The 25,283-nt window shown below is 46.5% G+C and overlaps 1 protein-coding gene across 2 annotated transcripts in view; it reads left to right on the top strand.

Moving 5' to 3' along the window:
• Window positions 1–528: 528 nt before the first annotated feature.
• Window positions 529–25,283, top strand: part of slc25a26 (solute carrier family 25 member 26) — a 45,901-nt gene continuing 21,146 nt past the window's right edge. Inside the window, exons 1-5 of one of the 2 annotated variants that reach the window (XM_076014285.1) lie at window positions 529–677; window positions 1,726–1,882; window positions 3,352–3,470; window positions 10,105–10,209; window positions 10,598–10,645. In XM_076014285.1, coding sequence (XP_075870400.1) covers window positions 645–677; window positions 1,726–1,882; window positions 3,352–3,470; window positions 10,105–10,209; window positions 10,598–10,645 — 462 coding nt within the window. In that variant the 5' untranslated portion in view covers window positions 529–644. The remainder of the gene's footprint in view (window positions 678–1,725; window positions 1,883–3,351; window positions 3,471–10,104; window positions 10,210–10,597; window positions 10,646–25,283) is intronic. The other variant, XM_076014284.1, reaches the window with a different exon arrangement.

The raw sequence follows: 25,283 nt of genomic DNA, 5'->3' as shown, positions 1-25,283 counted from the left end.
CACTCAGCCCAGACATCATTGGGTCCGGGCTGAATGAAGAGGCGGCGGCCCCTCGCCTGCTGCCCCCTAATAGGAGGCGCTGCCTGGCTGACAGCAGCACATTAATAACCCGGCCGGCCCGTCACGGGGAAAGAACAAACTCACCTGAGCGCGCTCACTGAACGGGATCACCAGGGGAGAAGTGAGACGCAAGAGCTGCCGCAATGGATCAACACTTCTCTGAGTGTGCGTGGAGGAAAGAAGGTCACAGAAACATTTCAATTAAAAAACCTAAATCAGGAATTTTCCCTCATTGTGGAACTACAGTGAATATCTGTATCTAATATCTAATATTTTTCTCCTTATTTTTAATATTCTATTTCTATATCTATATGTATATGTATATCTATGTATATGTAAATGTCTATATCTATATCTATATGCTAGCTGTCCTCAATTTGAGCCAAAAATCAGTCCTAGACAGTCTTCGTCGTGCCCCCTGACGTCAGAGACATACGTCATGGCGCCACACGGAAGTAGTTCAACAAAGATGGCGGCGCCCGTAACGGGCATGTTTTGACTACACTTGAGAGTGTCAAACCGGTTAAACGCCTCGTTATCCTTGTGTCCAGATGTCTTAAAAGTGTTTATTTTGTGAGCGGACCATGGAGCGACAAGGGTTTATCGCGTCTCTCATGGTAAGTTGGCAGTTGTCGCTAAATTCGCCACATTTTCTCGTGTTTTTATTTGTCAGGGTTTTTTTTTCTAGTTAAATAAGGCAGCCGGGTGTCCGGGACATACGATGTATGTCCATTATATGCTTTCAAGGGAAACGTCGTTACTGTCAGCAAAGCCACGGTTTTGATTGGGGTTGTCTCATGAAGTCCAGCAATATCCGTCAGACTCGTATTGGTGGCGGTGGCATTTAAAGGACATACCGAGCACAAACTGGTGTGTTTTAATTTGACAGGGTAACACATTGCTTTAACTGTTACCGGGGCATGACATTAGTCCACCAACGTTACGGCACGCCGTCAAATTGATTTATCACAAAGCTTTGTTATAATGTGAAGTTTTTTTTTTTTTTTTTTACTAATACAAACCCGAAAGCAGAGACAGATTTGTCTTGGTCAAATCAGCTTTTCAGAATAAGAGCACGTCGGCGTGAGCGCCAGGGGGCGGGGCAATTCTGCACCGAGATCAAGTGTGATTATTAACGTCAAGCGTCCAATCAAGATGTGACGGGTGATGTTTATTCTTACAGACAGACAGAAAAGCACATATTTAACGTCTGTGTTTGTTTGTTTTTGAGGGAAAAAAACAACATTTTCTGTGCAAAGTCGTTTGTTGTTACCCCATCACACTGAAAAGCCTGTAAAGGTTCAATAATGTAGAAATGTCATATTGAAATTGTTGAGTTATTTTGAATGTATTTGGATTTTAAAGGTTTGCTAGTATGTTTAAAGCTTTGTGTATTCTTGTTTTTAAAGAACACATTACAGGGAAGTGATTAAGCTTTACATGGTTACATGTTGTAATCTAGACCACATGCCATTAATGCTGCGATTTCATTTTACACTATTCAGGCTAGTAGTCATATTATTGGGTTTTAAAATAAAATCTTTCACATAGTTTGTGAGTTACACCTAACAGGGTGTGTGTGTGCGTGTGTGTGTGTGTGTGTGTGTGTGTGTGTGTGTGTGTGTGTGTGTGTGTGTGTGTGTGTGTGTGCGCGCACGTCTACAGGCTGGAGGCTGTGCAGGGATGTGCGTGGATCTGACCCTCTTCCCTCTGGATACCATTAAGACGAGGCTGCAGAGTCAGCAGGGCTTCTACAAGGCCGGGGGCTTCAAGGGCATCTACGCTGGGGTCCCATCTGCTGCCGTGGGCTCCTTCCCTAATGGTGAGAGATGCATTGTGGGAGCGGGATGTTTGTACGGATGAAAGTTCACTGTTCTTTGTTGTTGGAAATCCTTCCTACCATTCCATTCCATTCCTTCATGGGTTGATTGCATAATCGACCACTTGTTTTAACTGTATATTTGGTTCCATATGATGCCACGGAAATGAGAAAAGTCCATCCTTTACTTCTTTTGCTTGCACAACTTTCAAAATGTGCAGGGTTGTAAATGAGCTCTTTGTCACAAAGGGCACTACCGAGTGTTGGCTCTGCCCTCTGAGACTGGCTTGTGTGTTTGGAAAGTCCAACAAAACATTGTCGTTAGCAGGATGTGGAAACCCAAGGGCTAATTTTGCTGTTTTCTGGGGAGATCGTATAAAAATACAAAATATGAGAATTATTATTTTTTTTTTTTTCAGGAATTAATCTATTAACACAGTTGAATAGGATGTACTTGTTCGCCTAACTTTTGATTCTAATATTAAAAAAAATTCTCTTAGGGATTTGAATTGAAGCCATGAATTTTATTTGCTGTGGGATGCACTGGCTGTTCTCATGCAGGGTCTGTTCACAAGGAAATATGAGGGAAATAATCCCAATAGAAACTCCACCACGCCACAGAGTCGTCAGAATAATACAGTGCGTGGTTTTCACTCTTGTCAGTACAACAAAACACCTTTGCTAGCAGTGTGAGTAAATCTCCTTTTGGACCACCTCCAAGTTTTTATAACTGAAGAAGTCAAAGCGTCTTCAACATGGCAACAGAAGTCAAGTTCGATTAATTGTGTTCATTATGTCTTCGCTTTTTAATGGATTTATATTGTTTCTTTTAAACAAACATGGGTTTTCTTACCTTTGGAGACTTCCCCCTTCCTCACAAAGTGTCACGGCGGCATATGTGACTCTTTATCAGGTGGTGATACGGAGGCGTGACTGACCTGACGCCTCCATAACACCAGCTGATGAAGACATGTGGCATATGCCACCAAGTGACATTTTGTGAGGAAGGCGGATGTCTCTGCTGAAACAAGTCATTGGTAGGAAAAACCCATGTCTGATTGAAAGAAAGATACAAATCCAGCAGTCCAGTTGCCTCAACTTAATGACCTGGATGACTGAAAACCTTCACAGACAATCAATCAAAGATTATAATCAGGACAGAAATTCTGGCGTTGGCTGTTTGAACATAACCCCCCTTTTTTTTTTCTCCAATTGTGTCATTTCAAAGTTTTGAGGAAGTCTGTGACAAGTGGTTGAAAAAGAAGAAGAGCTAGACTGTCCAACTGAGACGGATTTTAGCTTTTAACCTGATTACATATGCAATCGCGCACACACACACACACACACACACACACACACACACTCACACACACACTCCTCTGTCTCCTCTGTCAGTGGTAGTAAGGGATATTAATTGCTCCGCGCTGGTCGACTAATGGGCCTCAAACGGCTGCGGTTCTGCTTGGTTACAGCTGCTGCTTTCTTTGTCACCTACGACTGCATCAAGTCCCTGCTGGGCGCCGGCGGAGCTCACGCTGCGCCGCATGTGGCACCTGCCACTCACATGCTCGCCGCCTCCATGGGAGAAGTGGTAAGTCAGACAAACTTTTCCCAACTCTATTTGATTTTCTTTCTCTTCTGCTGTGCTGTCAATGTCGAGGAAGTCAGCCGCCCTCTTGCACTTGTTGTGTCTTTTCCCTGACTTTATTTCTTTCCCACCGCTGTGTCCTCAACGGACATCAATAGTATGTGTGGTGACTTTCATAACACACACACACACGCGAGGGCAGCAGGGGCAGGCGTGTGGTTTTGGCTGCAGACTCAGGGACCCAGCTGAGGTCTTCCTCGCTGCTCTCCCAGTATTTTCCCTCCACTGGCTGCGCAAATGAGGCCCCATTTATCGCTTATTGACTCATCTACTTTCCCAGCTCAGTTGCAGCAACTCGGCTGATTTCAGTCTTGGGAATATGGGTCTGCACCCAACAGCTGAGCTATTTCCTCAGTCCATCGCCGCCCCAGCAGCTGCAGCCACCCAGCAGTGTTTTTTTTTTTGTTTTTGTTTTTTGTGACTCTAACGTATTCACACTGGCATGAAGGTGAGCAGAGGGGGGCGCTAGGTACGGAAAGTGGTGAGGCGACGCCCCACGCGCTCGCACCGTGGTGTGTGGTGCAAAATGCCGAGGTTTTTCAGTATTCATGGCTTTTGGATGGATGTGATTTAAGTTTTGCATGTTGATGAACTGGGATTATTCCACAACGGGAGCCAGTTCCCCGTGCTTCTAGCTGTGCGCTGCAGCTGGTCTTAAAACCATGTCGATCTGAGGTGTTTGAGTGACCAGTCAGCATCTGATCAGTTGAAGAAAACACGGTGGCCACAAGCTTCACTCAAACAACAAAAATTCAACAAAGTAATTAAGCAGCAGCAAGACTTAATGGTGTTTAAGGGATTAGCATTGATGCTACAGAAGCTGCAAAATGATGATGCTTCTTTTACAATAAAAGAAGAAGAGAGACGAGGACTTGAGGCTTTTCTCGGTGGCGGATGTCCTTCTGCTTCTGTGACCGTGGAACAGTTTCCGAAAACACTGCGGTGCACAACGGCTCCCTGCACCAATCAGAAGCCTCAAGCTGTTGCTAGGTGGCTCAACTGGCAGTAAACATTGTAATTGGTCTCCTTTGATTGTGTTGAACAGAAAGTTCAGTCACCTTCCTACCAAACCAGCAGAAGAGGGCACATTGCTCCGTGAAATTTCAATCCAAAACGTTCGCTAATAAGCTCCTTTCTCCTTAAGTTATTTTTTCTAAATCTCTAAAGGCAAACAGATCCTGAATATCAGTGCCTATATTGTTAAGTCACAGAACTGCAAGGGTCCATTTGGTGGACACTGTAATATTTCACATTACATTAGCGCTCAATAACATTTTGAGTGCCGTCTTTGCACCTCAATGAATGTCTATGAGTGGCTGTGGAAGGCGCTGGGTGCAGTCGTGGGGCTTCTGACAAAAAGTCAATGTGTGCCTTCTTCAGAGTGAGACTCAGCGGCACAGAGACTTGTGGCTTTTTTCCCTGCCTAGTTTTTGTACGTAACACGAGCCCGCATTAGCGCAAAAGGTGAGACCGAGGTTGCGGTTACCTTTAGCCCCGTCGCTGCTAGTCCAGGATTTGCGCACATCAAAGACGCAAATCCGGCGCGGGGGAGTAGGTGGCGCTGCGCTGCGTTGCTGCTGCTGCTGGATACGTCCCACTCTCACAGAGTAATCTGCCGGCTTACCCATGAAAGGCCTCCCCTCGCCCTGCCCTGCGCCAGGCCCCTAACACTCGCACCATGATGCAACGGTGTCCACATCGCATCGCATCCCAGGGCTCCGCCTCCCCTCGCCTGTCACAAATGATCTTTTAATTAAGAGCTGTTGCGCTCGCTGACATAAGCTGCAGGAAACCTTTGTCAAGTGGAACAATAAGATGATTAATCCATAAATCCTTTCTTTTAAATAGGATTACATTACCAACCTTTTTTTTTTTTTTGGAGCTTACGCATTTCAACATTTATCAGTGAAGATGTGAGGGTGTAATGTAAGGAATTTTTGAAAGGAAGCATTTCAGTCAAAGCCCTCTTTTTTATAATTGTCACGCATTGTTTAACGAAGGCCTTGCTCACAAATAAATAGATTAGATTTAGAAGGGTGGATAATTGAACTGATTTCTGGAAGCCACCAGACAATATTTCCTTTTTGTGAAAAGAAATTAAAGTGTCATCTTTGTAGAAAAGAAGGTATAGGAAGACACGAAATGGTTAAAGGTAAACAGTCCACTGATTAAAAGGCTCTACTGGCATCATTAAACCTTCTTTTGGCTGATATCTGACATCATTACAGTTTGTTCATGTGAGTATTTATTGTCTTCAGTTATTTTGACCCCTCATTTAACACTCCAAACTAGTTTAGACTCTGGAAGAAAACATGGATCATGTTTTTAAAAGTCTGTTTCCGCCAGGGTCACTGGATCAGATCAATACAACTGTTTGCTCTGTGCAACACCCACAACATTGCATTGTTTAGATCTCCAGATGGAACAGAGTTGCCTTCTCCCAACTCCGTTCCATCTGGAGATCTAAACAATACAGCCTTAAAACTAAGATGCTCCTAGACAAAAACAATGTCAGGTCTGTTCTGCTTTACGGCTCTGAGAGCTGGAGAGTGGTCAGAACAGACACGAGGAGAATGGAGGTGTTCCACAACAGAAGCCTCAGACGAATACGCCAGATCTCTTGGTCCAATACTATATCCAAACACTCAACAAGGAGCCGGAGCATCACCAAGACACCTGAGGTGGCTCGGACATGTGCTGAGGATGGAGCAGGACCACATCCCAAAGGTGGCCTTAAGATGGACACCACCAGCCACCTGGGAGGCCCAAAACCAGCTGGCGTAGAACTGTGACACAAGAGCTGGAGCGGATGAATCTGTCAGGGGAGAGGCGCAACATGCTGCAGGGACCCAATGCAATGGAGATCGCTCATTGAAGCCTGAAGCCTTATGTCCCATTAGGGACGAAGAGGAATACAAGCACCCGCAATAGAAACATTGTGCTGTCGACTTTTGAGGCTTTCGCGGATGTTCCTGAATGGAGCTGGACAACAACTTCAGAAGGCACCGTGGAGAGACACCTCGCCGTTGGCAAAATCCTGTATTTCACAACTTTCTTTTTAAAGTTGAAGACCAAAATGAGGTGAAGCAAAAAAGAACAGAGGATGAGAGTCAGAAGTTGTTGTGATGAAGAGCTGGGGTGGATCCAGACCGCGACAGAGCTGCCGGTGTGTGGCCATGTTTGCAGGAGTGCAGTGGCGGCTGCGGCGGTGGGACGTAAAGAATGTGTAAGCTGATGGCGTGTGTCAGGCTCTAGCAGGCCGTTATCCAGCCATTAGGGCAGATTTATCTTCATTCCCGTCGACTCGACGTCTGCCCTGAAAGCTCATTTGTCAAGGCCAGGCGGCTCGCGCATCCATAACCCAGGCCCCGCCTCCCCCCCCCACCCCCCCATCCAGCGCCACCTTCCCTGTCACACGTCCCGGAGACGATGTTCTGGAAAATACAGTGTGACATGACAAGATGGGGGGAGGAGGAGGAGGAGGAGGAGGAGGGGGATGTTTCAGGGGTGGAAATTGGCAGCCACTTTAGTTTGTGGCGAGGAATAAACCACGTCTCCGAGCAGCGCCGCCATCTGCGATTCAGCGGCCGGCGTTTTTAAATTGGGAGGCTCGCTCGGTCCTCTTCTCCTTCCTCTGTTCACCCCCTTTTTAGATAATGAACAAACAAAAGAAAATTCTGACCATTAGTTTATTTAACAGGTAACAAGTCAACAACAAAATATCTACTCCAGCCCAAATGCACACACAAAAAAGTTTGTGTTGCTGCAGCGATGTGAATTCTTTTTTTTCTTTTTTTTTCCCTTGTTAAAGTTGAGGATGCGATGAAGTATCTTGGCCTTCTCACTGCCTGACTGACTGGCAGCAGCAGCAGCAGCAGCAACTCATTTAGCAGATTGATCCTCTGCTTTGCCAGTAATGTGCTGCGAGCCTCAGCTAATTCTGCCCGTTTCTGCCTGTCGCTGGCCGGCGTTGTTGTGTCTTTTCCCTGACTTTATTTCTTTCCCACCGCTGTGTCCTCAACGGACATCAATAGTATGTGTGGTGACTTTCATAACACACACACACACGCGCGCACACATGCGTCTCGCCTCCTTGTCGGGCGGCCAGAGCGGGAAATTGAACACAGTGTCTGTCAGTGGGGTGAACAACAAGACGCCAGCGGGATGTGGAAGGTTCAAATCACTGGAGGGCAGCCGAGGTTTTTTTTTTTTTTTTTTTCTTTAATTAAAACCAACCGACGAACGCAGCAGCTCGTAAATAACGATGAATGGCTGCCGGAGTCTCGGCCGCTGCCCCTTCCACCAGACGGAAGGTTTCAGGAACAGGTGTGTCACCTTTCCAGTCAGCTGACCAGCAGCCACGGCCTAAATGGGAAGAAAACCGAGCCGCACGTCTTTCGATTTACTGGCCGCGCCTCCTCACGAATGCAGCAGGATTGCCCCCCCCCCCCCCCCCCCCCTCCCCTCCTCTGCAGGGATTTCACGCTTAATCTTCCGTCCACTTCACGTCCCGCTCGCCCAGAGCCGGTGGTGCAAATTACTCCCCAAATAAACAATGTCCCTAATTCATTTGGTATAATCTCCGGCTCATTCCACCTTCTCTCCCCCCTCGGCGCGACAGGAGAGGAGAGGCTGCCTCAACTCGGAGGCCCCACATCCAATTACGTCAGTAATTACTTGTCATAGCCACTTTCTTTCCATTTAGCCGCCTGATTCCGGTTCCTTTGGAGAGCCGGTGCGGGGGAAAACATGATGTCCAATGTATTATAAACGGGAGCCCGACCAAAGGGAGGCCAAAATGAGATCTCTCGCGCGGATGCACGCGCCGTGGTTATTACAGGCAAAGTGGCGCCGGTGAGGCGCTCGGCCACTTGGTGGCAGTGTTGCTTTGCGGTGAGGAATGTCGCCGCTTTAACGCAGAGATGAAATAACCATTAGAGAGGGGATTCTGTGTGGACACAAGTTCCGATTTAATTTTTAATTTTTAATTTAAAAAATTTAAAAACTGGGAAAAACAAACAACACACTGAGCTGCGATGGCAGAGTTTTGCAGTGTTTCCATCGATTTTCAGCCTAAGTTTTCACTCGGCTTCTGATCCTTCACTTTGTGCCCAGGCATATTTTCAAGCTGCTGCTCCTGAGGTGTCCTTGGTGATGCGCAGGGTAGACGAAGGAGAAGACAAGTGTGTGACGGAACAGAGGCCTCTCACAGCTGTCAGGGGTTTTGGCGACACATCCTGGAGCAACTGTCTTTTTTTTTGTTTTGTTTTGTTTTTTAATGTTTTTTTTTTGTTGTTATTTAAGTAAAAACTTGGACTTGGACTGGGTCAGAATGCTAATTTAATGTTCCCAAAATAAAAATATGCTAGATTCACTGGACCTCTCTCACAGTGCCTGGATACCTCGTCCTTCTTCTCCGTTGGTTTATTTGAGGGTGCAAACGAAACAACACACGAAATAGAAAACGTGTCAGGCGGTCTGGATTGTCCACACCAGGCTTCCATAGAAATTTGGCATCTCAAGATGGCAGCTAATTGGTTGCAAGACCCTTGCTCTTCATTTCTATTCTTATATATAAATAAGAACCCTTCTATAGGTAGGAAACTCAAATTACTTTTATTGTAACCATGGAAATCTCTGTAATCTCACTGAGGGCATTGTTTCCTCTCCCAGGCTGGTGACCAGATGTTTGGCCCCGACCTCTAAGGCCTCCCAGTGGCTGCCTTGTTTTTTTTTTTTTTCCTCCTGCCAAACATGTGAAAGATCCAACACACCATCAGGTTTACCAGGACAACCCAGCATTTTAGCAGGAGGCTGTAAACAGAGGGCTAAATATGCTGTTTTCTGCTGATAGGTAGTGTTATTTTTCAAAGACTGTGATGATCATTATAATACAAAACATTAAAAAAAAGTCATCACCAGCTTCTCTATCACTTTTTGTTCCCTCCAACAACCCTGTAATGCCGGGGACCTGCTGATGGTGGCGCTGTTGCACTGAAGCTCGTAATGCCAGAGAGACTCACAGCTGGCCGGGGGTGCAGGAGCTCATCAGTGGCTCTGCGAGGTTCCTTGCCGTTTGCCACCGCTTCGCACTCCCATGCGGCAGCAATAGGAAATGGAGTCACCAGGTGGGCAGCAGCGCCTGCCCCCTGTAGGGCAACGGCGGTTATGACGCATAAATATTCATCTCCGCCGTCGCTCTCTCGCTGTCAGCGCTGCGTGTATTTGTGGACACGCGGTGGGCGGATGAGCCGGAACTTTGTGTTTGCTGAGGTGTGCATGTGTGTCCGGATCCTTCAGGGTGTTTGACGGAATCGATGTCGGCCTGATGAACGCGTTACCTGTTTCTCAGGTGCGAGTTGACTTGTTAATTTGGCCAACCAGCTGCTAATAAAACCAAACATCAGCTGGTTAATGCTCTGTCTGAGCCAAGTGGCGCCTAGCGGAGGGAGGGCGTGTTTGCACGCGGCCAGGGTCGTATTTGAGTGAAATTCACTTTGGAAGTATTGGAAATAGGATTTTTATTTTTCTCAGCTCCAGGCCGGCATCCTTTACCTAAGTCCTGTTCTGTCTGCAGGTGGCGTGTCTGATCCGGGTTCCCACCGAGGTGGTCAAACAGAGGACGCAGGCCTCGCCGACCTCCACCACCTACCGCATCCTGTTGGCCACAGTTAAAGAAGAGGTACGCAGCGCGTCCAAGCACTCGGGTTCACTTCAACAACAAATTATCCTGCTAAAACCTATAGAAACAGTTGTTAATAATTAACTGTGTGGTAGAACTAATGTGAATGTTATGATATTTAAAAAACAAAACAAAAAAAAAACTTTTCCTTTTTGAAGACGTGCAGGGAGCCGGTTTGTTTTGGTGAAACCACAACATCTTCACCAACACCTTGGTGAAAAAAAAAACAAAACAGCATTTTCACTCTTTAACGTCAATAGAATGATGCTCCTATGAGACTCATTGACTTGAAGTTAATTAATGAATCAGTGGAACCAGGTTAACGTCAGTGGTAGGACTTTGGCCTGTCATCAGTGTGATTTTGTGAAACTGCGGTGTCTCCACACAGGGCGTCCGGGGCCTGTACAGAGGATACGGCAGCACCGTCCTCAGAGAGGTAGGATCAACTTCTGCTGCTGCTTTGTCTCTTTCTCATCCAGTCATCCGTTTCTCAGTCATCCATCAGAAACACAGACTAAAGTCATGTTGATCTAAAGCGGAGTACATACAAGAGAAACAAAAACACACTCTCAGCTGGCGTAAACGGACACAAGAAGAAAAAAATATTACAGGAAGGAGATTTTGAAAAAGTTTCCATTTTGAGTTTTAAGTTGAAAATTTTCTCTTCTTGTGGCCCTAATTCTCTTCTGTGTCCTTCACATCTTTTGATTTGCGAGCGTTTCTTTTAATTGGCCCACAGTTTCAATCTCACTGGTGAATATTAAGTCTTGGGGGCACTCGGATGATGAAGTATTCTTAGGAGAATGCACGGAGGGAGAGAGGAGTGTATGAAGGTGACACTTGTCTCTCCATCCCGTCTCTCGGCTTCTGGAGGCTGCGGCTGTAATCGAGTCCCGTCCACCGCCGCCGCCGCCGCTAGCCTGTACTTATTTTCTGCCTCACTAAACCGATGTCATTCACGCAAATTCCATCTGGACGGTCGGGGAGGGAGACAGAAGTGGGGGATGGGAGAGAAAAAAACAAAAAGGGGAAAAAAAGAACAACAAGACACTGTGATTTCTCCGCGGGGCTCTGAATAAATGAATACATTTGGAGGCAGCGGCGCGGCTCGCGTGCATACCAACGGCGGCGGATGAAACGGCAGCGGCAGCGGGGATTTGGAGGGCGTGCGCGGCGATCGTCTTTGACACGTGTCACCGAGGTAATTCATTTTCTCTGGGCCTACTTCTCCGCCCTCCACGTCTCTGGCTCCTTTGACCAAACGATGCTGTCAAGATGAATTTGTTTATGCGGTGGCGGCGGCGGTGCGTTGTGTGTTGTGTGTTGTGCCCCCTCCTCGCCTCCTCACACTGGCACCACCATCCACTGCCCTTGGTCGTGGTCACGTGTTGATCAGGGACTCACATGGCCTCTCACATGGCCTCTCACATGGCGGTGGGCAGAAGGTCTCTTAGTAGATTGAGTAGATCATGGTATAGCTCAAAAAGTTTGAAAATGATGCAAGAGTTCTTCTTCTTCTTCTTTTTCTTTTTTTTTTCTTCTTCTTCTTCGTTGTCGTCTTTTTCCACTTCATCCATAAATCTCCTTCCTGCCTGCCTGGTCCAACCTCACCGTGCTTGTGGCCAGATGTTCTCTGTCCCTACTCCGGACACGTCCAAACCATGTCACTCTGCTTCATCTCCAAAACATCATCACTGATCCAGTCCATCCTGGTCACTGCTGACATCTTGACCTCTACGCGCTCCAGCTCTGCCAGCTGTCTTTTCCGTCAGTGTCACTCACTCTTTCTCTTTCTACACCTCTCCTCTCTTGCTGGCCCTCCTCTATCAAACATCACAGCTGAAAATGTTCTCCACCTGTTCTGATCCTGCTCGCACACGCGCCTTCCCTCCACCTTCTTCACCCTCTCATTCACGGACATGTATTCCATTTTGCTGCCTCTGACCTCCATGTATTGTTTTGAAACCACCACACTGCTCAGTACATTGTATTCGCTCAAAGAAGGGGATCTGGTTACGTTGCTACTTGCTGGAAGGAAAGAAATTCAGCGATGTTTATGCAGAGCATCGGCTCTAATCCTGTTAAGTCTGTAGTCACCCCGGTCCAAATCATCACTCTCACTCAACTCTGGTATCAGTCAACAGCAGCGGAGGCGGTTGTGCCTGAAATGCAGACCTTAACAAAGCCCCTCCCCCGCGTTTTGAATATTCAACGGTGAGTTTTAATGTCACGTTGACTGTTCCAGTCTAGACTTTCAGACAGTCTTGATTTTCCTCCTGTTCCTCATTAATCTACCCCATGCGAGTCTACCCCTCAATTTAAAAGTAGCTGTCAGGTGCTGCAAGTCGGCACCTTTTGGTTTCCGGCCGAATGAGGCAGAAAATCAATCACGGTCATATCGAGGGGTTTATAAGAAAGTAAACGAGGACACAACAGTGAGAAATGATTTGCATTCGGTGAAGGCGTATCAGTTAGCATCCGACACACTGGTGTTGATGCCCGTCAACCCTCAGTTAAAACACTGCAAGGCCTCCCTGAGTGTGTTGTTTTACCGCCTACCACTAGATGGCATGCTAGGATCAGCACTGTCTTGGATGTTTGCACTCCGCCACGGTGCACTTCCTCACCGCTGCTCCCACTCTGCCGTCCCATCACACCAGTTCAGCTTTATGGCTTCAATGGTCCGTGGCCACTGCGTTAAATCATCATAAAAAAAAAAAAATCTTCATAAAAACGTGACCCCTCTTTTCTTTACGGGTCCCGTTTTTCGTGTTTCTCATCTTTGGTGGCGCGAGGTGAACTTGGATCCAACTTCCGTGTGAACGACGAGGCCGAGATGACTCACTGGAAAGTAATTCAGTCACGCGGCCCGAAGCGCCTGAGTCAAAGCCGACGTTGTCGGACTGGGACGACGTCTGATCGACCACAGTGCTCGCGCCTCAACCGCTCGGCTCTGTAGTCTGACTCTTTAAAACCCAACCGATGCTGGTTAGAGTGGCGACAATAAAGCTTTAACTGAAGGATGAGAGGCTGTAAATTGTGTGGTTTCCCTGGTATTTTCCTCCCCTCGGTTTGTGGGTGTCTGACGAGAGGACTATCAAAACATCTTTCTCCTCGTGCCATGTTTTGACAGGGATGGCTTGCAGCGCCGCAGCTGCCACACTTCTGCCAGCATCGGCCGCTGATTCATATCAGTGTGATACCCATCAAGCCGGGGCCTTGACATTTATCTCCATGGATTCAAACTGTTTATTGAAGTCTTGATTCATTCTTGTCACAGAGAGGGAGGTTTTTTTTCTTTTTCTCTGCAAGCCACACTTTGTAGGCAAGTTGGTTGTTCTGCCTGACTCGGAGGGCAGAGCCAGTAAAGTTGGACCAACAGTAGCTGGAGCCACCATACTTTTTTAAATTGTAAAGTTATCCGTGATCATTGTTGCATTTAATTTTCTTTTACTACAACTGCTTATTAATTAGTTTCCAAAAACAACATTGAAAGCAAAAAAAACGACCACTTCTGTGAGCTTTTTTTTTTTTTTTTAAATCCATGAACGTGACCTTGATGTCATTGATTGATCTGATTAAGAAACTGTGAAAGCGCTCATCTGAGACGTTCCTTCAACTCAATTCAGACAATATTTGCCAATTTTCGGGTGGAAATTCAAGAATCGAGAATGTTTGACTGTGATGTGCAGCAGAGTTAAGTTGAAGTGATGTGCCCTCATATGCAAGTAAACTTAATTGGAAATATATTCTGAGAAAAATCTGCGCTCTGCTCCTCCATTTTTCCCTAAATGGAGCTGCTCCTGCAGCCACGGGAAATTCAGAACCCTCAGTCAGACTGACGTGCGTGTGTTTGGACCGTGGGAGGAAGCTGGAGGACCTCTGGAGAACCACGCAGACACCGAGAGAACATGCAGCCTCCACACAGAAAGGCCCCGGGCCTGGGAATCAAACCTGTGGCCGCTCTGCTGTGAGGCTGCAGTTAAAAAAACAAACAAAACAAAAAACAATATTAATGTGCAAATATGTGTACAAACAATGTTGCGGCCTTGAATTAAATTGACCACCTTTTTCCCTTTTACCCTGCAAGTTCCCAGACACAGACACAGCTCTTTATTTTTCACTGCCTTCAGGGCCTCGTTCTGCCCTGCAGGAGTCGCTTGTATGGATTCCCACCATGCACAATTCACTCTTTGCCGTTCTGAATCCCTTTTTGTTAGTGTTGCATCACATTTAGCACTAAATGGTGAACCTGAGCGGAAATTTATCCGGCTTTACACTGTCACAGGTGCAGGTTTATCTGCCCCTTTAAGGCTGAGTCAGAAAGGGGAAGAGTATTTTTCCTATCTGGTTGTCTCACATGCAAATTGACGACATTGTTAATATTCCGTCCTGTTGGGTTAACGCCAGAGACTAAGTTTCCCTTCAGTATTCAGACGTAGACGTAGCTTTTTGACTGTACACCAGAAGATGAGCTGAGTGGGAAGCCCGAGTTTTAGACAGTTTCACAGCTGGTCTATTTTTGGCTTTTCTTTCCATTGTTGTTGTTGTTTTCTGTTTGTTGTTAGAAAGAAATGTCAATAATGGAAACAAAAATTACTTCAACTAATCCAGAACAAAAAACGGAAGCTGACTTTTTTGGGGGGATTTGAACAAAAAAAGTAAAAACTTTAAAACAAAAATAAAAAAACGGTGAAAGTTTAGCGAATGCTAGGGAGTGTGTCGGCCTCTGAGAGTCAGTAGGACCACGGCCAGCAGAACAGAGTATGGCTTTTTTTTTTTTTTTTTAAGATTGATGGGAAAGGGAACGTGAGCTACTGGTGCTTATCTTATCCGCTTTCAGCGTGATGAATGAGAAGACTAAGAGTCCTGAGAGAAACCGTCGACCCGTTCAGGTCTGACCCTTGACATGACTTGACCCTACAAAAGAGTGTTTGTGTAGGAAGCGTGTGTGCTCGGTCGCCTCTCTGATATGATGAATCAACAGAGAAGAGCGTCGTCTGGTGCAGGACGGGAGCTCCCACTCGGCAGGAGCTGGATTACACCGTGGCCCCTCAACGCGTTCTGACACTGGGTTTAAAGCCAAGAACAAATACTGCAAATGTTTGGCTTCTATAAGAATCTTTATTTACCGATGATGTGGTTTTGTTATAATAACATTTTGTGTTCTTCACAAATTTGTCCCCTCCAGCGTTGCAAAAAACAGCTGGGACCTTCAGCATGAGGACCTTCCGTGCTTTTACTCGTTCCCCTTCCAGTGCCCTTTATAACATCACAGCCTTATGCGACGTTGAGTAATACCAACTTTGCATCTGTCAGGTGAATGGCCACACCCCCAGCCAGGTGTTGGTTCCTCCACCTTGGGGCTGCCTTGTTTTTTTCCTTTTTTATAAAAAATAAAAGAATATAATGCAATACAATAAGGCCTGTAAGATAAAAACAGACTGTAAACAGAGGGCTACATATGTTGCTTTTGAGTTCTCAGGATAATGGATCATGCAGAGCTGCTCTGGGATGGTCTGACCAAGGGTCAACTACGACGACGTCTTTTGCAGTAGTTTTTCGGTAAACTGCTACCTGCCCAGCTGTTCTGGCAGCGGACGCTTCCGTCTGAACGCCACGTCCATCCAAGTGCTTTGCCGGTCAGTCCGACCCTTGTTGAAAGACTAATGGCTTTCTTAAGCCACTGGGACAATTTCTCTTCATCACTGGACATTTGCGAAGATCTTTATCACTTTTCCACGCGCGGCGCTCCAGGGATTGATGGGTTTTCTCCTCCACCGCCATCGTCGCCGCTGCAGAGTGCCGGGTCGGACGGATGGGCCTCCTGCTCACACCTGCTGTTTACATTAACGTGGCCGCGCGAACACGAGACGTTTTTATCATTAACCCATCCCAGTTGATGTTGCAGACCTCCGTCCAAACCTGGCCTTTCTTGTCCGATATCTTGCGTGAATCTGAGATAACCTTCGAAAAACTCAACTAAGATGGAGAACTTTAATGACTTCTGCAGTCGGACGTGCTCAGCCGTTGGTCAAAGGGACCGCCCGTGTGTACTTTACTGCTCGACTGCGGCTGGCCGACAGTTCAGGGTCCTTCTCATGTTTGGCGGATGATGCATGTGAGCCGCTGAGAGCGATGGATCACGCTCGGGGCTCTGTTGGCTCGTCCCTATTGAGCCCTTCATGCTCGATAATCCATCAAAGCGGATATAATCTCTAACGCAGGGATTCTTGGTCCTCGCCCGACAGGAGTTATGGCTGATAAAGACGTATCATAGGCACACTACCAGTCAATAGTTTGAACACACCTCGTGAAATGATTTTTCTTCCGTTTTCATGGCTTTTTTGCATTGTAGGTTCTCACTGAACGCCTCAGATCTGTGAATGAACACATATGGAATTATAAAGTAACAAAAAATAGTGAAATAACACAAACGCATTTTATATTTTACATTTTTTTTTTAAATTAACCACATCCTGCTCATATATTTGATGTCTTCAGTATGTATCGACAATGTAGAAAGTAGTAAGGAAACGCTGCTTGAGCAGGTGTGTCCTAACTATAATTATTATTACATTTTTGGCCAGGAATAAGAGATGCATAACAATTGTTGATGGTTGTTTTTGCAGTGCTATACATGTGTTTCCAATATCTCCCAGCCTCTCTGGCAAAGGGACTGATGTTGGGAGGGTTGTCGAAACGCTGGCAGGTCTTTGAAGTGGCCTCTAAAAGTGCTTCGAACGGACCTGAAACGCGGAGAAAACACTTCAGCTGGTTGAAACCCAGCGCTGCCGCTGCACAAGCAAAAGTCTGGTTCATTCAAACTCTCTTTTGAACACCTGCTGCATTGGAGTCCAGTCGGCACTAAAGTGACATAATACCCTAATTGCCTAATAGCCGGTAATAGCCGTGCGAGTCAATGGCCCCTTCTGTAAGAAAGACTTTTTGAGCCAAAACCTCCGACCAAAATCCCCTCCTGGTGGCAGTTCTGTTTAAGTGTGACAGAAGAGAAGGCGAGCTGAAAGGAAGTTGAACTGTTTGTGTGGAAGCAACAGCTGCAAGTGTCTTTAGCGAGAGGAAAGCAAAGACTCAACTTCTCTCCGAGTTTTCTTGAGTCCAGGTTGGTGTGAAATGTGAGCAGCCGTGAGTTCAGGTGGCGTTTTTGGAAACGCAGCTCCCTCTGACGTCTCGCAGTGATGCACAGCAACCCCCCCCACCCCCTCCTTCATCTCCGTTGCTGGATTTTGTTGCGTGAGCCTTTTCCCCTCTCAAGCAGCCGTTTGAGGCTCTCCAGACGCTGCACCTGCTCCTTCCCCTCCCCCACTCTGCCGTTTCCTCGGCCCGTGGCCGTCACCTCGGCTGGCAGGAGCGCTTATGAGCTAAAAAGCATCTGGAACGAGCCGGCTGGATGTCGGGAGGTCGGGCTGTGATGTCACCGCTTAATGTCCGACGGGGAGCAAGGAATATAAAGTGTCGCCCATATCGCCGGGCGCTCGCCTCGCACAACCCCAGCAGGGGTCGGCGGGTCAAAGCAATTCATAATTCAAGCGCTCGTCCACCACGTTCCCCGCAGGTCGTGCAGCACGGCGCCCCCCTTTAAAACGGCCTGGGTTCAGCCGCTGTGGTTACACGTCTGGTGAGAGTAAAACAGATTTCTTTTTTTAAAAGGCATTAAAAAGGAAAAGATTGTTTGAGCGAAAATCTTGTGTAGTTTTCTCTGCCGCAACGGATTGTGTTCACAAGATGGCAAACGTTCACTGCCGGCTTCCCTTTTTGGTCTCAAGTGCAAAACCCCAATGAAAGTAGGGTGAATTTCTGATGACGTATGGCCTCCAGAGGCTTATTTCCAAAGTACAGAGGACATAAAAACTTACACCTTCAACTCCTGTGGTTCTGCTTGTCTGTGGCAAACCAGCAAAACATGTTGGAATAAACAATACGATGGAAATATTCTCCCTTAGCTTTGACGCTTAAAGGGATAATGCACCACATTTACAGAGATCTGTTTGTATGGCAATTGAAAATACTTTACGTGTTTTCCCCAATTTATTTATTCATCAGCATATATATCTACACCTGAATCTTCACAAAACTGTGATTTTTTTTGTTTTGTTTTACTTTTTAACACAAAGTCACGTGTGGTATAAGAAAGATGTGTGATAACTGCGTGACATCAGAGGCCAGGGGTTAACACCAGGGCGGCCTTTCTCAGATGGAATTTGCTGATGAGACAGTTCAACGCGGCGACCTCCATTGAATGAACATCTAAAACTAACATGACATCATGGCAGAATTGGTATGAGGCTGGATGATAAAATGAAAAATAAATGGGGATTTGCAGTTTGATTGCGTTGGCTTTTCTGGGCAGCATTCATTTGCCGGATTAAAACGTGCTTTATGCTCTTCCCTTCATGGTTTTAACCACAGACTTGGAGTCTTAGTGACACTCTGGCAGCGTCTGGCTGGAAGTCTGAGCGCTAACATGCGAGCGCACTCACCCTGTCAGCTCTGTTGTTTCTGCACGCTCGTTTTGTGTTCAGGTCGCCGTCTGGCAGCGTTTGCGTGTCCAGAACAGCGTCGCGCTGCTGTTAGCAGTCTTGACTGCACGCATGCTAACGTTAAGTACAAGAAAATTGGTCCGGTCGAGTAATTAGAGGTGTGCTTTCCATTTCGGCTGAGATTTTAGTCCTGTTTTTATTTTTTCTGGTTCGCTCGCCTGCTGTTAAGATTCAGCCTCAACAAAGGCATGGTTTTGGAATCTGTACTGTTTGCAGCTGGTGTGAGAAGCTGTTTTACTGAAGCTGTTCATTTGAGTCAGTCTTCAAATAGATTTTAGCAGCAGCAGCTACTGTGCCAGGAATCCAAGAAATTCCCCGTACATTAGCGAATACCGTTGCCTAGCGAGGTTGAGTCATCTTTTTTTTTTTTTTTTTAAGATTTCAAGTTAAGATAAAAGCCACAACCTGCTCATTTTTTCCAATGATGATCTACAAAAAATTACCATACTGCACAAGTCAGGGAAAATGTATTTATAGGGAAATAATTTCCTGACGCTTGTGATGTACAGATAGCAGCCGAGATGTGTGACTACTTTACTGCTGTACTTTAAGTACTTAAAGGCCGTACCTATACTTTACTGGAGTCTAATTTCTTTCCTCCTGCTTCCACTTTTACTTTCCGCCATATTTTTTCAATGAGGTCAATATTTGGTGCATTTGGTGAAGCTGGCTCCTCATTGGCTGATTGAAGTTATCTGTCACTCTGCCTCACAGTTTGCCGCCACAGCACCTTCCTGACTTGATGTCTGTAAATACGATATTCAAGCTTTTGTCTGCTTTCTTTATTAACTACACAACCACTTTAAACTTAAGACTTCTATACTTTAGGATTCCATTTTAAAAAATAAAAGGGGGTTGAGGGCTCTTGTCCTCCTATAACTCCCCGCCCCTTGTTCCCACGTCTCTCTCCTGGCCTCCTGGCCGCCACATCCTCCGCTGGCCGTGCATCTCTCTTCCTGTCAGCGGCTAATTGGTTGGCCCTCAGGGTAGGTCCTCACCACACCAGCCATTCATTGGCTAATGTGAACTCTGCCATGGAAGTCATCTGTCAGTCGTTAGGCCACGTCCACACTGTCCTTAAATACAGGGGCCGGCCAGATGCCACGTTTTGGGTTTTCCCCCCACTTGTTGATATTAGCAGCGCACCAGCTGTGCAAAAGTGAAATGTCCAATAACAAATTTGTCTAATGCAGAGATGGTCAAATGCCCTTGCAACTTGAATAATTCAACCTTTTTTTTTAAGATTGAGTCATCTTTTTTATTGAGATATCAATACATTTAAATTAATTATTAAATAATTCCATGTTACCCAAGTAAATTCCTCAAATATAAACACGTATCATCTTTAAAATGTAAGAATCCTACGCCAGTGGCGTTCAAAAAGTAACCTAATTTTGCATAACACAGCCACCTGACAACTGATCTGATCTGTTTATCTGTTTTATCACTTTAATTTTTCAGTCTCTTAAAATATGTCCAAATTATATGACTTTATAATAATAAAATAATAATGATAATATTAATAAACCAATAAATCATTGACAGGCCTGCTGTCACCTTACCAACTTTGACAACCCCTAGATCTAGATCTGCATCACCATCCTACACCACCTTCCACCTTCCTACAGGATGGCGGAGCCAACACCTGACGAAGGATTTTGTCACTGCCTTGATCTGCCCTCGGTGACATCACAAGGAGCTGATTTTTATCCGCCTTGAAATGTGTTTTTTGGCTCACACAAATAAGTGAAAAGGAAACTTTCGTCATTCCGGGCGAGATCGACGACACGATAAGGAATGCTGTCGGAAAACATTTGCAAAGTAAATTTTGTATTATATGGGGACCTTCTAAAAGCAAACAGCAGCTGTGAGGACGTGAATATCTTCCGCCGCAGTAACAGCACGTGCTCTCCAATCCTCCCGCCCAACAGCAACACTGGCTGTTTTTCTGCTCCCTGACATCCAGACCTTCTTCAGAGGTTCCTGAAAATGGAAACCTCAGGTGTGTCCTGATAGAGGGCCATGTGTTTTTCCTCTCAGCCGTCGCCTGCTCTGGCCTATCAGGTGTCCGCTCTGAGGCAGCAAGCGGCGCACAGGTGGGAGGAAGAGGAGACGGAAAAGAAGAAATATCGCCGGCTCAATATAAATATTATTGAGGGGTTCTGGGAAGCGTTTCTCTCTCATGTGGATGGAATTGCTCTCTTGAACGGCGGCCAGCCTCTTCTTCTTCTTCTTCTCTCTCTCTCTCTCTCTCTCCCTCTCTGCATTCTCTTCTGTTTCCTCTCTAACCCCCCCACACACACACACTTCAGAACAAGTCTTAATTTGTCGGGAATACCGACCGTCCAAAGCAGTTGCCGCCGCCGCTGTCCACCAGGGCTTATGGGAAAGGGCTGCTGAGATTTGATTTGCTCACTGGTGATGTGGTGGTGCTCAGGCCTCTTCCTTGTTTGGTTTGCTTAAAAACACACACACACACACACGCACACGCACTCGCACACGCACTCGCACTCGCACACACTGCCTCTGGCGTTCACAACCGTCAGATGGAATTCTTCAACAGCTCTATTTAAATTTTCTTTCCCCCCCACTCCTCCCTCCTCCGTTCTTCCTCTCACTTCCGAGGAGTTGGGAAAGGGTTTTAAGATGAGTGACAGTCGCTCGCTCAGGGCACAACAGGCGCTCTTAGGCAACCCCTAGAAGAAGAAGCGCACTGATTGCGCAGACAGGAAGTGCGCGAGTGAGTGGCGCTCGCTAACCTCGCTAACCTCGCTAATCTGTGACAAATTCAGCTTTTTCGGGGAGGAATGGCGGCCGGCGCGGGAGAACTAATGCGTTCGACGTGTGGGCGGTTTAAAGTTTGCATAGGCGTGTGATTTGTGCCTCGCAGGGGAGTGTGGAGACAGGTGCGTGTGTGTGTGTGCGTGCGTGTGCGTGCGTGTGTCAGCACGCCGGGTTCTGTTTTGTGTTACTGGGAGAGCGCAGGCCTCGCTCTGCAGCCGCCAGGAGAGAAGTAATCCAACCTTTACTCTCTCCCTCACCCCTCCCTCACCCCTCACTCCCCCCCCCCCACCCCCCCACTCCCCCAGGCCTCTACCTGCGAGTCGAGAGGCCAAACGCAGGCCTGCAGGGCCGGATCAGGCTCCCTCTATCGATTGACTTTATTTATGTGTTTGTTTATTTATTTAACAGGCCCAGGACCCCCCTGTCCCTCAGGGCTACTTAAGTGCCACACACACACACACACACACACACACACACACACACACACACACACTCGGCACACAGGCAGTTTTCCGACCTCCTTCTGTGTTCAGCCAGGGATTGAGCTGCGTCACCGCCGGCTGTGACGCAGCTCCGCCGCTGCACTAACAAGGTGCGAAACACAACAACGAGCCGTCGGCGAGCGTGAGGTGATCAACGTTCGTCCCTGCTCAAACTGCAGCCTCGCTTTTTCTCAACATTTTAATAGCCCGAGGTCCAGTAGCTGCCTCAGAGTCGGTTAGTTTTTTTGAAAAATGTTTTTTGGATGGTTTGAAATAAGCCGGATTGTGGATTGCTGATGATTTTGAATTGTGTGAAAAGGTCATGATGATGAAGATGATGATAATGATAAATAAATTCCTGCAGTTTTCCTTTGGAGACGCGTTCACATCACCAAATAAAGGATGTGGACAGGTGGCAGGGTGCGATTGAGTGCATTTACTGAAATATTTTATAACTTCTCTCATTTATTATTGCAGCAAAGTTCCACTTGGTTTGCACATTTGTGAGCGGTTAACCGCTTAAAAACTGCGTCTTCTCGAAAGATTCTTCGGTTGCTATAAATTTCAAATTGCCCCAACATAAAATTAGCACTGACATAAAAATTGAATGTCTTTTGCCCACACTGTTGTGGCCCGTGGGGTGGGGGCTGGGGTTAGGGTCCAAAGAAAAAAAAGGCCAAACAACATTAGAGTGAGCGATGGGGTTTGTTTTATTAGAGCTCTCGTGGTTCCATATTAAAAAACGATCATCAATTCCTTTGAAAACATAAAAATAAAATTCCATCTTCATTTGACATCTCAGAAAATAAATCAGCTTTAATTACGCTAAAGTTCACTCAGTAGGTGAGGAGCCTGAGGTGCATCTTGGTCCAGCTGGATCTCCCCCGTGCAGGCTGTTGCAACACGCACGTGGCCGTCGTTCCTCATCAGAGTCCAACACGCCAGCAGAGTTTGATTCTTTCTTCTTCTTTTTTTCTTCTTTTTTTTGTGTTTGTGTTTGGCCCGTACCGTTTGCATCCTCGTTACCTTTTTTTTGCCCTGAGGTTGATCGCTTGGCACGGCCGCCCTCGGAGGTGTCCGACGCCACCTGTCTCTCCGCCGTGATGAATGACTTTATCGACTTCCAGCATATTAAAATCCGATCTCTGCCCGTCTCCGCTCTCTGTTTGTTATCGTTGTGTCACCAAAGTCGGTTTCCCCCGGCACACCGGTGTGACACGCAACAGATGGAATGTATGTGAGAATGTGTGTGTGCGTGTTGCGAGAGTGTGAGTGCTTGTATGACTTTGGCAGAGGGAATCCAGCCCGCAGCCCTGTTGCATTAGCAGGTAATAAATATGGACTTAGACTCTGGCTTTGCTCCGCCTGGCTCGGCCGGTCCATGTGATTGTGGGTGTGTGTGTGTGTGTGTGTGTGTGTGTGTGTGTGTGTTTACACGGCCCACAGTGATTCCTCAGTCTGAATAAGGCTGCTGTTGATGGCTTCACCATCTGACTCCCATCTGCTTCCTTTAAAAAAAAAACTTCTGCTCCTCCATCTTTCTCCTTTTTCTACTGTTAAAAAAAAAAAGAAAAGAAAAAAGTGTTGTCTCACAAATGCGACAGCTCAGGCACACCTCGAGGAGTCGTCCGTCCGTCAAACTGTGCAACAACCTGCACTCGCGGTGGAGAGTGAAAGGATTTAGGCAGGTCAAAGGTCAACGTCAGCGTGGCCTCTGGAAATCTCTCTCCAGTCGTAATGAGAAACCATGAGGGACTTTAAATTCTCATTTTTTAATTTTAATGATCAAATTTCCGAGTGGATTTCAAAGAAGTGGACGACACGGCGGTGCAGCAGTCGGCACTGTTGCGGGTTCGATCCCCGGGCCTCTCTGTGAGGAGTTTGCATGTTCTCCCCGTGTCTGGAAAGGTTCTCTGGCTTCCTCCCACAGTCCAAAAACATGCATATGAGGCAAATTAGAGCCTTAAACTGGCAGTGGTGGTGAGTGCGAATGCTTGTTTGTCTTTCTGTGCGGCCCTACGACGAAGCGGTGACTTGTAACCTTCGCCTCCGCCCAAAGACTGCTGGGATCGGTCACCACCAGAAGAAGTGGTGACAGACAATGCTGCTCAATATGAAGACCTTTGCGTCCTGTGAAGGACCAGTCGGGTCGGGAATCCCAGTGAAACATTTTAAACATTCCAGCGTTGCGTTCAGTCGTTGGCTGACTTCCTCCTGTAGGCGACGTGTTGGGGCATGCGTTTGCACTCGCTGAACCCAGCTGAAGTCGGCGCTGCTTCCCACTTCCTGTCGACGGTTTCACATTCAGCTGTCTCAACTGGCACTCGGCCCTCTGGTCCGACTCATGGCAGGCTCTGACACTCATCCCTGTCTTGAATATCAACGTGTGGCGGCTGTTCAGTCATTTTTTTATTTTTTTATTTGAACTTAACTTATTATTTATCTGTATGAAAATTCTTGAGCTTTTGTCATTAGAGTCTCTCCTCATGTCGACAAATGTAACATGACCATGACTTTTGAATGTTGAATATTCATCAGCGCTACTGAGGCACATTTTTTGAACAACAAAGAAAGAAACAACAGCAACAAAAGTTTTAAAAACTTTGCCCTTTGGGACTTTCACAAAATAAAATAGAAATAATAACAAAATGATAAAGTCTGGCAATGATATTTGGCCAGATTGTCCTCCTCACTTCTCTGCCAGTCGGACCTCATTGAAAAATCTTTACTTTGAAATGTTAATATGCATCTGTAGGTCGTCGTCTTTCCTCCACATAACAGAGCTTCTCTGTAACACAGCCTCCAAAGGAGTGAAACTGGATCTAATTAGAATTAAGTTTAGTTTGACTGAAGCTTACGATCAAACGCATTCACAGTGGAGAGTCTGAGTCTGGACACATGCGAGAGTGAGATGGTGATTCTATTTTTGGATCTAAATTAAGTTTGGGAGCACACACACACACACACACACACACACACACACACACACACACACACGTGGGCCGTTCTGAAATGGTACATTTGGTGAGTTGCAAATCCTCTGATGTAGGAAGTCTTGCCAAATGGACTTGGAACGGCCATCGAGTATTAAACACAAGCAGAGGATCCAGCAGACTCGTCTGGCTCGCCGCACTTTTGCTCTCCCGCTAATTTTCTCCACATCTGGCGGGAAGGTTGCTGGGAAAAAAAGAAAAAAAAAAGAGAAGGGAAAAAAAGGCAACAGGATGAGTTACAAGCGTGAGCTCAT

This window comes from Nelusetta ayraudi, unplaced genomic scaffold (genome assembly GCF_046127955.1).
Source record: "Nelusetta ayraudi isolate G7.1 ecotype Tasmania unplaced genomic scaffold, CSIRO-AGI_Nayr_v1 ptg000168l, whole genome shotgun sequence".
In the NCBI taxonomy this organism is placed as follows: domain Eukaryota; kingdom Metazoa; phylum Chordata; class Actinopteri; order Tetraodontiformes; family Monacanthidae; genus Nelusetta; species Nelusetta ayraudi.
The sequence above is the reverse complement of the archived record's forward strand: the minus strand, read 5'-3'. Positions and strand labels throughout refer to the sequence as shown.